This window comes from Giraffa tippelskirchi, chromosome 2 (genome assembly GCF_054371585.1).
Source record: "Giraffa tippelskirchi isolate mGirTip1 chromosome 2, T2T-mGirTip1v1.2.pri, whole genome shotgun sequence".
Lineage (NCBI taxonomy): Eukaryota > Metazoa > Chordata > Mammalia > Artiodactyla > Giraffidae > Giraffa > Giraffa tippelskirchi.
Window position 1 is genome coordinate 163322647 of NC_137276.1, and position 15511 is coordinate 163338157.

The window sequence follows — 15511 nt, forward strand, 5'->3', positions numbered from 1 at the left end:
TCTTCGGCACTCAGCTTTCTTCACAGTCCAACTCTCACATCCATACATGACCACTGGAAAAACCATAGCTTTGACTAGACGGACCTTTGTTGGCAAAGTAATGTCTCTGCTTTTAAATATGCTGTCTAGGTTGGTCATAACTTTCCTTCCAAGGAGTAAGTGTCTTTTAATTTCATGGCTGCAATCATTATCTGCAGTGATTTTGGAGCCCCCCCAAAATAAAATCTGACACTGTTTCCACTGTCCCCATCCATTTCTCATGAAGTGATGGGACCAGATGCCATGACTTAGTTTACTGGATATTGAGGTTTAAGCCAACTTTTTCACTCTCCTCTTTCACTTTCATCAAGAGACTTTTTAGTTCCTCTTCACTTTCAGCCATAAGGGTGATGTCATTTGCATATCTGAGGATATTGATATTCCTCCCGGCAATCTTGATTCCAGCTTGTGCTTCCTCCAGCCCAGTGTTTCTCATGATGTACACTGCATATAAGTTAAATAAGCAGGGTGACAAAATACGTACTTCTTTTCCTATTTGGAACCAGTCTGTTGTTCCATGTCCAGTTCTAACTGTTGCTTCCTGTCCTGCATACAGGTTTCTCAAGAGGCAGGTCAGGTGGTCTGGTATTCATTCCCATCTCTTTCAGAATTTTCCACAGTTTATTGTGATCCACACAGTCAAAGGCTTTGGCAGAGTCAATAAAGCAGAAATAGATATTTTTCTGAAACTCTCTTGCTTTTTCGATGATCCAGCGGTTGTTGGCAATTTGATTTCTGGTTCCTCTGCCTTTTCTAAAACCAGCTTGAACATCTGGAAGTTCACGGTTCACGTATTGCTGAAGCCTGGCTTGGAGAATTTTGAGCATTCCTTTACTAGCGTGTGAGATGAGTGCAATTGTGTCATTTAAGGTTACTTAAATAACCTTATTTAAATAACTTTAAATCAACAAGAAAGTTATTAAATAACTTTCACATAGATTATCCTCAAGTCTTGTTGCTGTTACTTGGTTTCCTCCCTAAGTAAAGCTGGTAATTCCGTGTTATCTTTTCTGCTCTCTCTCATCCTAGTTATAGATACCAAGGTCTTAAATCAGCCAAATTTGCTATTGTATTTTTTGTTTTAGTGCTCTTTATTTCAGCTATCTGAAAGTAGTAAATTCCGTGGCCAAATTTTTCTGTTTCTCTTTTATCTAAAGTACTTGTTCTGGCTTTGGTGTTAAGGCATTTTGTTTTTCTGAGATATTTATTGTACCGTCCAAGCCCATTGGGCTACCTCATTCCTACCACCTCCAAGTTTGAGAGGGATGGATTACTACTTTGTCAGATACCATTTCTGTATTCTATAATATAAGAATTTAGAAATCTTCAAGTTAGTAAGTAAAAGTATAATGTATTTTAAGGTAAATGTTTTAATTCTCTTCCTGCTAACACAGTCTTAAATATTTTTAACATTATTTTGGTGGCTGAACTTAAGGCCATCAGATCATGCCTCTTGAGCTGCATGTTCATAGGCTCTTATTTTAGACTACATTTTGCGATAGGTCTTTTTCAAATTGCTAGGTTGTCTTAATCTGACATAAGTTTTGAATGAAATTCTTGTTAATCCTCAATTTGAGTTTCTGTTCAGTTTCAAGTCTATGCTTTCCCTTCAGGTGTGGTCATTCACTCAGATTATTTCTAAGGTACATCTACAAATAAACTGATTGTACATATATTAATTATCTAATCATATTCATTAAGCCAAAATTATAAATTATTTTTACTAGTCTGTATTCTTGTTTCAGAACTGAACTTTAAAATTGGAATTTTATGATGTGAATGCTAATATCTTAATAACAGCTTTAACCCATAGTATTTTACAACTGCCTTCATTATTAACCTCTTACAAGCTGAGTACTTGACTCAATATAATTGTTTTGCTGTAGTTTATGAAAAAATTCAAAAATGTTCAAATAGAAAGGGAGTAGTACAGTGAACTCCCATGTATACTTATCACCCAACTACAGCAGTCCTCAATTCATGCACTTATATGATCCATAGCCCCTCCTTCTTCTAATCTCTCATTGTTCTTATTCTATCTTGAAGGAAATTTAACACTTTATATAATTTATATGTATTTCAATACCAGATTTTTATATAACTAAAATCAAAAGGTAACATATACAGTGATGATGAGTTGATGATCATGAGCAGCTAGGGTTGTGATAATTTTGGTGTAAGTTAGATTTCTGTAAAAGCCAACTTTTTACACTATATTTTTGGTAATAAACGAGCAGAGGAAGCCATATGGTTTTCTTGCTATAATTTTTATAGATTGTAGCTTCTTTTGTAAGTTTAAATAGCCTTGTTCTTTCTTGCCTTCCTCTGTAATTGCTTAAGCAAAATAAGATGAAGTTGTACCATTAATTTTTTAATTTAAAAATATCAGTTTGAGATCCTAGTAGTCATTGGGAAATGAATAATTCCTAATGTTCATAAAATCTCAAATGTCTCTCACAAATAGTATTTTTAGCAATCTCACAAATAGTATTAGGCTTGATTCTCACTGAATCATTGGAAAATAGACTATTATCATTAAAGGTAGGGCTGCACATAAAGTAGCTAGTATTATGTTTGTATTTAATACAATATTCCCTACTTATTTTGTTTGTTTTTTTCAGGATTTTTATTGTTTCAGATGTACAGCAAAGTAATCTAGTTATGTGTATATATATCTTCTTGAGATTATTTTCCATTATAGATTATTTTAATATACTGAATATAGTTCCCTGTGCTTTACTGTAATCCTTGTCCCCACTCATTTTTAACTTGCTGCTTCATGTAGCTTAGATGCATACAGTACAATTATTTATGCATGCAATGTTATGGTCTTTAAGCATTTTATCATATGATCATCTAGATCTAGTAATTTGCTGAAATTAATGTAAAATATTTGAACTCTGAATATTCACCTTTTAGAAAAGCCCATCTATATGGAAGAAAATGGTTATTTTGTGTATTTTGTTTCTTTCATACAACTTTTGTGTGTAATTCTGTAGTTAATTGAGGTAGAAGAACTGTTAATGTTTTATAAGCATATCTCTTAAAATTTATTTAAAGGATAGTCATCTTTTTGATTCTCTAAAAATGTCATTTGACTTGGTAATTATACATTTTTAAATATACTAAAGAAAGAATTTTAAGAGAAGTTGCCTCAGTTTTCTAGTATGTTCTGGTCTGGTTTTCATTTGGTAATAATTGCGTTTTATTTTTAAAATTTTGTTGCACCTTCATAACAAACACTTTCCATCTTAAGCAGAAAACCAAGCTTTTTTCATCCCAAACTTAATTAGATCTATGTTACTCTGCTTGTGTTTTTGGGGGTGTGGGGAGTGGTTCACCCTTAAATGTTCTGTGAGTGGTCTAGAATAACAGATGAAAAGCAGTAATTGCAGTTGATAACATTTGAGGGCTTTTACATTGAATGTGTTTCCAGTATTCTAATTAAAGTTTATGACGGATTACTTTGTATGGCTCTTTTCCCCCACTGTTTAAACACAGTTCAGTATGAGACAGAATTTTTTTTCTGGGTGATGAAATGTTGGAATTTTCAGGGTATGCTTGAGACTAGAAAAGAAGTGATTTCCAAGAAATTTGGGATGAGTTTTTTGTTATATTAGAGAATATTTGTGAATTTTTTGAGAAGACTGGTGAACTTTGCAAATCTTAAATAAATTGTGTCTGTTGTAGAAGAAATAATCATTTATTTCTCAAAACCAAATGTAATATCTGCCTATATATCTATTCTTTCCATTGGTGCTAGAAACTGGATACATTGTTTAACATATGAAAACTTCATATAAAATTATAATTTAAGAAATAGCAAATCTTTCATATGCTTCTAATATTTGTGACATTAGTATGTAATGTGCCAATTTTCCTGTTAAGCCTAACACGTTTACAATTCTTTCTTTAAGGCAAATCCTCCTCCAGTACTGGTCAACACAGACAGCTTGGAAACATCAACTTATGTAAGTTTCATTCATCACCATATATAATTCTGTTTTTCCTGTTCAGGTTTTGATACAGATAGAAAAATCACAGCATTATTTTCTCTAATACATTGTACTTATGATGCTCTGTCACTGAGCTGTAATTGCTAAAGTAAATGAAACATATGTCCTTTTTTGTTTTTTGTTTTCCCCATGCTCTTACAAAGCAGAAATGTTGAAATAAATTTCACTTTTAAATTAAAATGAATAGCTTTCACTACAGGCTCTCTCTCACCAGTGGTCATTTACACAGTGGCATATAATCAAAGAGTCATTTTTGAAGTCTAATTGAGTGACTAGGTTTTTAGTGACCAGAATTTATATGTGTTAACAGTTATAACTTTGTAACTTTAAATTGATTGCTCCTTCTCTCTAAACTTATTTTGTTAAAAAGTCTTCTTTCTCCTACAGATAAATAGCCAGAACAGCAGAATCTTAACAATTTCACCCCACCTAAAGTATCTTTGGAGATGTTTAAGTAGAAGTTATACCTGTGCATTTTAAAAAAATCAAATGGTGCATAATTTAATAGATTATAAAAATCTTTTTTCTCTCATTTTTGAACTGTAGTTGATTTTCATCTACACTTTAAAACATTTTATTTGGCTTTATAGTCTGTGTATATTTGAAGAACACTGTTAAATGTTTAGTAATATTCTTCGTGGCTAATTAGTTTAATTCTGAAATTTAAAATATGTTCCAGAATGGCTTTTAAACTTACTTGTTACTCCTTTGTTAAGCTCTGATCATTAAATACTAGCTATGAGTTGATGAATAAAAATAAGAAAACTTGCAACTGTTGCATTATATATCACACCCCCCCCACCCTGCTCGCTAGTGTCACAATGCTTGCTAAAATTAAGTTAATTGAACAGGTAATGCATATACATTGTATAAAATTCGATATATACCAAGGTATATCCAATGAAAAGTGAATCTTTCTTCACCCCTACTCCTAGTCTTCTAGTTCCTCTTGCCTTAGGCATAAAATGTTTGTATGTGTGTATATAGTATATATATTAAAAGAACATGTATATATATATTAATATATATATATCCTTCTGTAAATATTTTGTGCATAAATAAGGATATATGTGTTTCAAAAATCAATGCTCCACTGAGAATTTTTGTATAGATGTTTTGTGTATATATGCAATTATATAATCTGAATATATTTGTATACATAGATTGCTCAAAGGGTGTGTCAATTTTTAGATTTGATCATTATTGCCAAATTATACTTTCTAGCATTATGCTTCAACAAAAATTATTAATGTTTTTACCCTATACTGTCACTAGCATGGTGTGTTAATAAATTTTTTGATCCTTTGTTAGAATAATGTTTGATACCATAAAGTATATTAACTCATTGTTTCAGCTTGAATTTATATCTCAATTCTTTTTCAGCTTTTTCCACCTTAAATTTTTTTTTTATGTTGAGACATTTACATACCACAAAATCTACCCTTTTAAAGTGTACAATTCAGTGGTTTTAGTTTATTCACAGCATTGTGCCATCACCACCACTTTCAAATTCCATAACATTTTCATCACCTTATAAGGAAACCCTGTACCCTTTAGCAGTCACTCCCAATTTTGCCCTTATCTCAGCCCCTGACAATCACTAATCTACTTTCTGTCACTATGGCTTTGTCTTTTCTGGACCGTTCCTATAAGTAGAATCATACGTGTACACCTGAAACCAATACAACATTGTAAATCAGCTATACTCCAATAAAATTTTTTTAAAAAGGAATCATACAATAAATGTTTTTTTGTGTTTGGCTTTCACTAGGCGTAGTGTTGTGAAGGTTCATCTATGTTGTAGAATGTGTTAGAACTTCATTCCTTTTTATGGTCAAATTATTTTTCATTATATAAATGTGCTACATTTTGTTTATTCATCCTTCTCTTGATGGGCTCTTGGGTCATTTCCACCTTTTGGCTATTGTGAATAGTGCTGTGGTAAACATTGGCATGGGCATCCCCGGTGGATGAAAGGTAAAGAATCCACCCAGAATCCACCTGCCAATGCAGGAGATGTGGGTTCAGTCGTGGCTTGGGAAGATCCCTTGGAGAGAGAAATGGCAACCCTCTCTAGTATTCTTTACTGGGAAACCCATAAACAGAGGAGCCTGGTGGGCTACAGTCCATGGGGTCACAGATAGTTGGAGTTAATGACTAAACAACAGCAACAGACATTGCATACAGTATCTGGGAATTATTGTCATTTTATTAGTTTTATGTCTCTTAGTCCATGAACATATTGTCTATCCATTCATTTGCATTTTCAATTTTGTTAACAGGGTTTTAAATTTTCAATGTATTTGTCTTATACTTTTTAAGTTAAATTTATTCCTAAGTATTTTATTCTTTTAATGATACTATAAATGAAATTGTTTTCTTAATTTTATGTATGGATTTTTCATTGCTAGTGTTCAGGAATATAAGGGATTTTGGGGTATTGATCTATCCTGCAGTGTTACTGAACTCATAAATTAGCTCTGTTGTTTTTTGTTCTTATTATAGATTCCTTTGGATTTTCTACATAAGGTCATATAATATACAAACAAATATTTTCACTTCTTTCTTTTCAATAAACATGCCTTTTATTTATTTTTCTTGCCTAATTGCCATGGCTAAAACCTCCATTAAAATGTTTCATAGAAATTGCAAGAGCAAACATTCTTATTTTGGTCCTGATCCTTGGGTGGAAGCTTTCACTCTTGTACAATTAAGTATGATGTATTAAACTCAGTGTTAAGTATTAATTGATACTATAATTTCATTGGCATTGGGTCTGATTCTCTCTCTGAATTCCTTTTCTTTTCCTAAATACTAAAATATTAAGCAAAAATTCTAGAGGTCTTCCTGGTTCTGGTAATGAGCAGAAATGAAGAAATTTGTTGAAATAATTCCTAACTATTCCTTTGTATTTTCCATAAAACCATAAAGAGTAAAGATTAGGAAAATTCATTTAATTTTACTTTGGTAGCTTTCTTACACAGGGCTTCCCTGGTGGCTTAGATGGTAAAGAATCTGCAGATGTGGGTTTGATCCCTGGATCAGGAAAATCCCCTGGAGAAGGGAATGGCTAACCATTCCAGTATTCTTTTTTTTCCTAATTGATAGATAATTGCTTTACAGTATTGTGTTGGTTTCTGCCATACATCAACATAAATCTGCCCTTGTTATACACATGTCCCCTCCTCTTGAACCTCCCTCCCACCTGCCACACCTCTAAGTTGTCACAGAGTACCTGTTAGAGCTCCCTGCATTATACAGCAAATTCCCACTGGCTATCTGTTTTGCATATGATAATGTATGTGTTTCCATGCTACTCTCTCCATTCATCCCACCCTCTCTTTCGCCTGCCCTGGGTCCACCTGTCTGTTCTCTATGTCTGTGTCTCCATTGCTGCCCTGAAAATAGGTTCATCAGTACCATCTTCCTAGATTTCATATATATGTGTTAATACATGATATTTGTCTTTCTCTTTCTGTCTTAACTTCACTCTGTTAATAGGCCCTAGTTTCATCCACCTCATTAGAACTGACTCAAATGTGGTGCTTTTGTGGCTGAGTAATACTCCTTTTTGCATTTTTCCCCCCAAGAAAAGGAAATGCAAAAGCAAAATGGTTGCTTGAGGAGGCCTTAGAAATAGATGAGAAAAGAAGAGAAGTGAAAAGCAAAGGAGTAAAGGAAAGATTACCCATCTGAATGCAGAGTTCCAAATAACACCATGCAGAGATTTAAAAAAGCCTTCCTAAGTGAACAATGCCAACAAAGGTCCGTCTAGTCAAAGCTGTGGTTTTTCCAGTAGTCATGTATGGATGTGAGAGTTGGACTATGAAGAAAGCTGAGCGCCGAAGAATTGATGATTTTGAGCTGTGGTGTTGTTGAAGACTCTTGAGAGTCCCTGGGACAGCAAGGAGATCCAACCAGTCCATCCTAAAGGAAGTCAATCCTGAATATTCATTATTGATTACTGAATCAGAATTATTCAATTATTCAATCAGATTATTGAATCAGAAGGAATGATGCTGAAGCTGAAACTCCAATACTTTAGCCACATGATACGAAGAAATGACTCAATTGAAAAGACGCTGATGCTGGGAAAGATTGAAGGCTGGGGGAGAAGGGGATGACAGAGGATGAGATGGTTGGATGGCATCACTGACTCAATGGACATGAGTTTGAGTAAACTCTGGGAGTTGGTGATGGACAGGGAGGCCTGGCATGCTGCAGTCCATGGGGTCACAAGAGTCAGACATGACTGAGCAACTGAACTGAATGGAAGTGAACAATGCAAAGAAATAGACGAAAGCAATAGAATGGGAAAGACTAGAGATCTCGTCAAGAAAATCAGAGATACCAAGGGAACATTTCATGCAAAGATGGGCACAATAAAGGACAGAAATGGAATGGACCTAATGGAAGCAAAAGATATTAAAAACAGGTGGCAAGCATATTTAGAAGTACTATACAAAAAAGATCTTAATGGCCCAGATAACTACGATGGTGTGATCACTCACCTAGAGCCAACTATCTTGGAGTGTGAGGTCAGGTGGGCCTTAGGAAGCATCTCTATGAACAAAGCTAGTGGAGGTGATGGAATTCCAGTTGAGCTATTTCAAATCCTAAAAGATGATGCTGTGAAAGTGCTGCACTCAATATGCTAGCAAATTTGGAAAACTCAGCAGTGGCCACAGGACTGGAAAAAGTGTTTTCATTCCAATCCCAAAGAAAGGCAATGCCAAAGAATGTTCAAACTACCACACAGTTGCACTCATCTCACATGCTAGCAAAGTAATGCTCAAAATTCTCCATGCTGGCTTCAGCAGTACATGAATTGTGAAATTCCAGATGTTCAAGCTGAATTTAGAAAAGGCAGAGGAACCAGAGATCAAATTGCTAGCATCTGTTGGATCGTTGAAAAAGCAAGAGAATTCCAGAAAAACCTCTACTTTTGCTTCATTGACTATGCTAAAGCCTTTGACTGTGTGGATCACAACAAATTGTGGAAAATTCTTAAAAGAGATGGGAATACCAGACCATCTTACCTGCCTCCTGAGAAAGCTGTAGGCAGGTAAGAAGCAACAGTTAGAACTCGATATGAAACAACAGACTGGTTTCAAATTGGGAAAGGAGTACCTCAAGGCTGTATATTGTCACCTTGCATATTTAACTTATGTGCAGAATGCATCATGCAAAATGCCGGGATGGATGAAGCACAAGCTGGAATCAAGATTGCCGGGAAAAATATCAATAACCTCAGATATGCAGATGACACCACCTTTATGGCAGAAAGTAAAGAGGAACTGAAGAGCCTCAGTGAAGGCGAAAGAGGAGAGTGAAAAAGTTGGCTAAAACTCAACATTTAATAAAAAACTAAGTTCATGGCATCTGGTTTCATCGCTTCATGGCAAATAGATGGGGAAACAATGGAAACACTGACGGACTTTTATTTTCTTGGACTCCAAAATCACTGCAGATGGTGACTGCAGCCATGAAATTAAAAGACGCTTGCCCCTTGGAAGAAAAGTTATGGCAGTTCTAGACAGCATATTAAAAAGCAGAGACGTTGCTTTGCCAACAAAGGTCCATATAGTCAGAGCTGTGGTTTTTCCAGTAGTCATGTATGGATGTGAGAGTTGGACCATAAAGCTGAGTGCCAAAGAACCAATGCTTTTGAACTGTGGTGCTGGAGAAGACTCTTGTGAGTCCCTTGGACTGCAAGGTGATCAAACCAGTCCATCCTAAAGGAAATCAGTCATGAATATTCATTGGAAGAACTGATGTTGAAACTCCAATACTTTGTCCACCTAATGTGAAGAGCCGACTCATTAGAAAAGACCCTGATGCTGGGAAAGATTGTAAGCAGGAGGAGAAGGGGACAACAGAGGACGAGATGGTTGGATGGCATCACCAACTCAATGGACATGATTTTGAGCAAGCTCTGGGAGATGGTGAAGGACAGGGAAGCCTGGTGGGCTGCAGTCCATGGGGTCCAAAGAGTCGGACACCACCTAGTGACTGAACAACAACAATAAATATTCCATTGTATGTATATACCACAGCTTCTTTATTCATTCATCTGTCATGGTTGCTGCCATATCCTGGCTGTTGTAAATTTTGCTTCAGTGAACACTGGGTTACATGTGTCTTTTTCAATTATGTTTTTTCAGGATATTTGCCCAGTAGTGAGATTGTTGGGTCATATAGTAGTTTTATTCCTAGATATTAAAGGAATCTCCATGCTGTCCTCTATAGTGACTGTATCAATTTACATTCCCACCAACAGTGGAAGAGGGTTCCCTTTTCTCCACACCCTTTCCAGAATTTATTGTTTATAGAATTTTTGATGATGGTCATTTTGACTGGTGTGAGGGTATATTTCATTGTAGTTTTGATTTGCGTCTCTCTAATAATGAGTGATGTTGAGAATCTTTTCATGTGTCTGTTAGCCATCTGCATGTCTTCTTTGAAAGGTCTGTTTAGGTATTCTGGCCACTTTGATTGGGTTGTTTGTTTTTCTGGTGTTGAGCTGTATGAGCTATTTGTGTATTTTGGAGATAAATCGTTAGTCAATTCTGTTTCGGTTTTGCGTGTGTGTGTGTGTATGTTCCTTTGTTTTCGTTGTTATTTGTCTGATGATGTATTTATCATTTGTCTTGGGTTCATCTTTTGTTTCTTGTTTTGGTTTTGGTTTTTGTATGTTTGTTTTAATCCCCTTTAATTCCATAACAAACAGCTAGTGGAATCTCAGTTCTTTGGCCACTCCAGTATTCCTGCTTAGAGAATTCCATGGACAGAAGAGCCTGGCTGGCTATAGTCCATGGGGTTGAAAAGAAAGCTTCAGTTTTCCTGTGTGTTTAATTGATAACTATATTATTTTAAAGTTGGCCTAAATGGCTATTCATTATTTAGGAAAAATTCGTGAATAAATTCTTTTAGAGTTAATATTTTGTATTTAGTAATGTTGATTTTTCATTAGGAAGAACATTTTCTTCTTCCTAGTACATTTTTATTTTTAGATTCCTACCTTATGATGGTATAGACTTTTGAGGTTTTTAATTGCCTAAGAATATGGGAGACCTGGGTTCGATCCCTGAGTTGGAAACATCCCCTGGAGAAGCGAAAGCCTACCCACTCCTGTATTCTGGCCTGGAGAATTCCATGGACTGTATAGTCTATGGAGTTGCAAAGAGTCAGATGCAACTGAGCAACTTCCACAATCACAATCACACAGTGAGTCATATGAATGTTGATAGGCAAAATCTTGAATTTTAATGTATTACTCTATAGTTTGAAAGGTATTACTGAAATGAACCTTAAATGACAGAGAAGTCTTAAATTTGACTTCTTTGTATCTTTATTTGAACAGTTTTAGTATCTATTATGTATTAGGATCTGTCTGTCCTGTTTGGATATATTAGTGCAAGCTGTTTAGAAAATTTTAGTATTTAGGAATAAGGGGCCAAGGACATCTGTATTCTTTATGGCATATCATCTATAATTGAAGCAAATTATATCTTTCTAAAAAGCTAAAACAACTTAAATATTAAATGGTATTTAATGAATGGTATTCAAATATACTAGCAAAAACCAGTTGGAAATATGAGTTATTAACTCTTTCAATGAAATATGGAATACCTAGCAATCAGCTTGAAGCCACATATGTGGTCTTCCTGGTGGCTCAGATAGTAAAGAATCTGTCTGTAATGTGGGTTTGATCCCTGGGTCAGGACAAATATCCACTGGAGAAGGAAATGGCAACCTACTCCGGTATCCTTGCCTGGAGAATTCCATGGACAGAGAAGACTGGTGGTCTGCGGTCCATGGGATCACAGAGAGTCAGACACAACTGAATGAGTGACACACACACAGCAATCAGCTTACCAGGAAATATAGTTTGTTGTCAGAAAGCTGTGAAACTTATTGATGGTATAGAGGAATACTTAAGTACAGAGCAGTTTTTGTTGCAGAACAGAAAGATAAAGTAGAGATGATCATTTTTTCCAGATAAATCTGTAAATTTGGTATAGTGCCAATCATAGAACCAAAAAAGAGAATGTGTATTTGGAGTCGGGGGAGGAGAGAGGAAAGCGGGAAGGAGGAGAGATAAAAAGAGAATATGTGCATGTATTTTGGAGGGATATAGTTAGATTTAATGATTCACCTAGAGCTACATCTTCCAAAATTGCAAGCCACTAGCCACATGTTGGCATTTAAATTTATATTGATTAAAATTCAATGATATTTATGGGTTTTCTGTTGGCAATAGTCACATTACAAGCCCTCAGTAGTCACTTGTGGGTAAGTAACTCCTGTATTGGACAAGACAGATTATATTACACTTACATCATCACAGAAACTTCTTTTGGACAGTTTGATGTAGAAAAGTTAAAAACTCAAAAACAACCAAGTAAAAATTAAGAGCAATTTGGAGCGATTTTCTACAGATAATAAAATATATTATAAAACAGCATTTAATTAAAAGTGTAGTTCTTGTCCCAAATCATATTGAAAAGTGAAAGTCACTCAGTCGTGTCCGACTCTTTGCCGCCCCATGGACTATACAGTCCATGGAATTCTCCAGGCCAGAATACTGGAGTGGGTAACCATTCCCTTCTCCGGGGGATCTTCCCAACCCAAGGATCAAACCCAGGTCTCCCACATAGCAGGTGGATTCTTTACCAGCTGAGCCACCAGGGAAGCCCCAAATCATATGAGATGAGTGGAATACAACTCACCTTTGTATATGTTGTGTAATCTGATTTTTTTCCTAGTCAAGTTGATTATAGATAAGTTGTTCTTAGTTATGACTTTATGAAATTTTTTCCACTAATATTAAGATTTTTTTATAATTAGGAATTTACTACCTATTCCTAAGTGTCTTTAGAATTTTTGCCTTTTACCCAAATTATTTCCATAACTTCTTTACCAATTTACTTTTCTCTAATTTCTCTCCACTTGTGTTCCACACTGCCATGGTTCTTTTTCTGGAAAACACTTAAACCTACTTGATGCTCCAAAATTTCCATGAATATTTTTCATTCATCAGGAAAACATTCAAGATGTCTCACAATCAGGCCCCAATCCACTTCTCCAGCTTTCACCTTCATCCTTAATATAGAATCCCATTTTGTTACTAGGACTAAATTCTAAACCTAGAAAGTACTAGCAATGACAGTTCTCATGAAGTATTCTAAATCTATGCTTTTCTATTTTTGAGGATGGGAAAAAAACTCAAATATTTTGTCAGTAATATATTATTTTGTCTAAAGATTGATTTAATTTTATTTTATTTCTCTTCTCTAATTTTATTTCTCGTTTCCTTCTCAGCTTGTTCTATTGAGAGTGATAAACGCATTAGCCAAGCATATTTTTTCTGTTGAAAGCCGCATTTTATAAAGATATTATGAAAAGAAAACTAATCACCCATTTTGTAATTTTCCTGGAAACCATATTGCTTTTGAAAATATTACATCGTCGGTTTTTTGTTCTTTTACACTAATGAAATGATAATTTGTGGTTTTGATAATGTATTCTTTGCATTTAGAAGCCCAGTTTGAATGTGTTTAATGATGTGATTAAATTGTCTCCTGAATTGAATCTTAATTAGGGGTGGGTTTCTTCTAGTATGGTAAAGAAAGCAAAGTGGTTTACATAGATTTCATTCTTCTGTTGTTTCATTATTCCATTCCTGTATAACAGCCACCGTGAAACACAGTGGCTTAAAAAATAATTATTTCTCATGATTTTCTGGATTAACTGGATAGTTCTGTTTTACATGATCTTGGCTGGGACATGGGAAAAGACTGGAAGACCCAAAACAGCCTCATTCACCATGGCTGACAGTCAATGCCAGTTGCTGGGTAGAAGTGCAGCTGGGGCTTTTGGCCAAAGGTCTTTGATGCTCCTTCATTTGAATCACCTCGTAGGGTCTTTGAGCTTCCTCTCATTACAGCTTCTGAATTCTAAGAAAGTGCATTCTTTAAACAAGGCGGACACTACAAGGCATCACATGACCTAGATTCCGAAATCTCAGAGGGTTATTTGTGCCACACTCTTTTTAGCAGAAGTCATCTAGAACCTACCTAAATCCAAGGGAAAGGGAAATAGATAACATCTCTTGATGGTAGGATGGTTTAATCATATTGCAGAAGAGCACTTAGGATGGAAGATGTGAGGCATCTAGAGATTCAGTTTATCACAATCCCTATTTGACTTATGAGATTACTTTGCTCAGTTTCATATCACCAGAAAGATTATAGAGGTGAGAACTTGAAGGATATGTAAAGGACAGAGCAAATCATTTAAGTTTAATGGTAAATAAGGCTCATGAAGAGGGGAGATACATGTTAGGAATGAAGTTGAGTCATGACTTGGGTCAGTTCATACAGAGCCTTGTATGAGAGTTTCAGAGAATTTTGGAGGAAGTATGTTATACATGGGTTCCATAAAGATCCACCTGTGTAAAACACATTAGAATGATTTGAGCAGTGAAGAATAGTAATCGAAGAGAGGGAGTAGATTACGTTTGCTGTAGTCCAGAAGAGATTAACAACAACTTGAACCAAAGTAACAGAAACAAAAATGAAGAGGTGATGGTTTTCAGGAAAAACTAAAGTATTTAAGTCAGTAATAATTGGTAGCTAATTAGATGTGTGAATTAAAGCAAAGAAGAGGGTGAAGAGTTCAGTAAGTATTAAAAACTGAGTGTACCCTTTCTGTATTTGAAAGTCACGGTATCACAAATGTCATTAATCACATTTGCACTGTTCCATTCCTTGAAAATCTTTCCTAGAATTATTAGAATCAAGCTATGTTATTTGATTACTATCACATTTAACAGGGTTTCCTTTAACAGGGGCTCTGTGACAATCTGGAAGGGTGGGATGGGGAGGGAGGTTTGGGAGAGAGGGGACACGGGTCTACCTATGGCTGGTTCTTGTTGATGTATGACAAAAAACACAAAATTCTGTAAAGCAGTTATCCTTCAATTAAAAAAAAAGTGGGGAAAAAAAGAAATCATACAAAAATTGTCTTGTCATTTTAAATTTTACACTCTAAATATCTGTGCTACTTTTTTCCCTACTAGGTTAATGGCACTGATGCAGATTATGAATATGAAGAAATCACACTTGAAAGGGTAAAAGTCTATTCATTACCTTAAGTTTTTATGCAAAGAAATCTGTTTCTTTAAAGAACTCATTAAATACACCGCTCTTTCATATAGAATCTAAGGAAGATCATCTTTCAAAAGCAGAACCATGTAATATTAGTTTCTTTAATAAGTCCACATATCATAAAATTAGCTGTGGTATTTTCAGAACATGTTACTTTTCTTTAAGAACTTTTTTAAAAAATAAACTTTTATTTAAAATTTTTAGATTTGTAGAAAAGTAGTACAGAGTTTCCATTTACCCTAGACTTGGTTTCACCTATTTATTAACATTTTTCGTTACTAAAAT

General features: G+C 35.0%; 1 protein-coding gene across 18 annotated transcripts in view; it reads left to right on the forward strand.

Annotated features, from left to right (window-relative positions):
* DLG1 (discs large MAGUK scaffold protein 1) overlaps window positions 1-15511 on the forward strand; it is a 261526-nt gene that overhangs the window by 138666 nt on the left and 107349 nt on the right. For all 18 annotated transcript variants that reach the window (XM_081571476.1, XM_081571481.1, XM_081571470.1 and 15 more), the window contains 2 exons: window positions 3957-4010; window positions 15139-15189. In XM_081571476.1, coding sequence (XP_081427602.1) covers window positions 3957-4010; window positions 15139-15189 — 105 coding nt within the window. The remainder of the gene's footprint in view (window positions 1-3956; window positions 4011-15138; window positions 15190-15511) is intronic.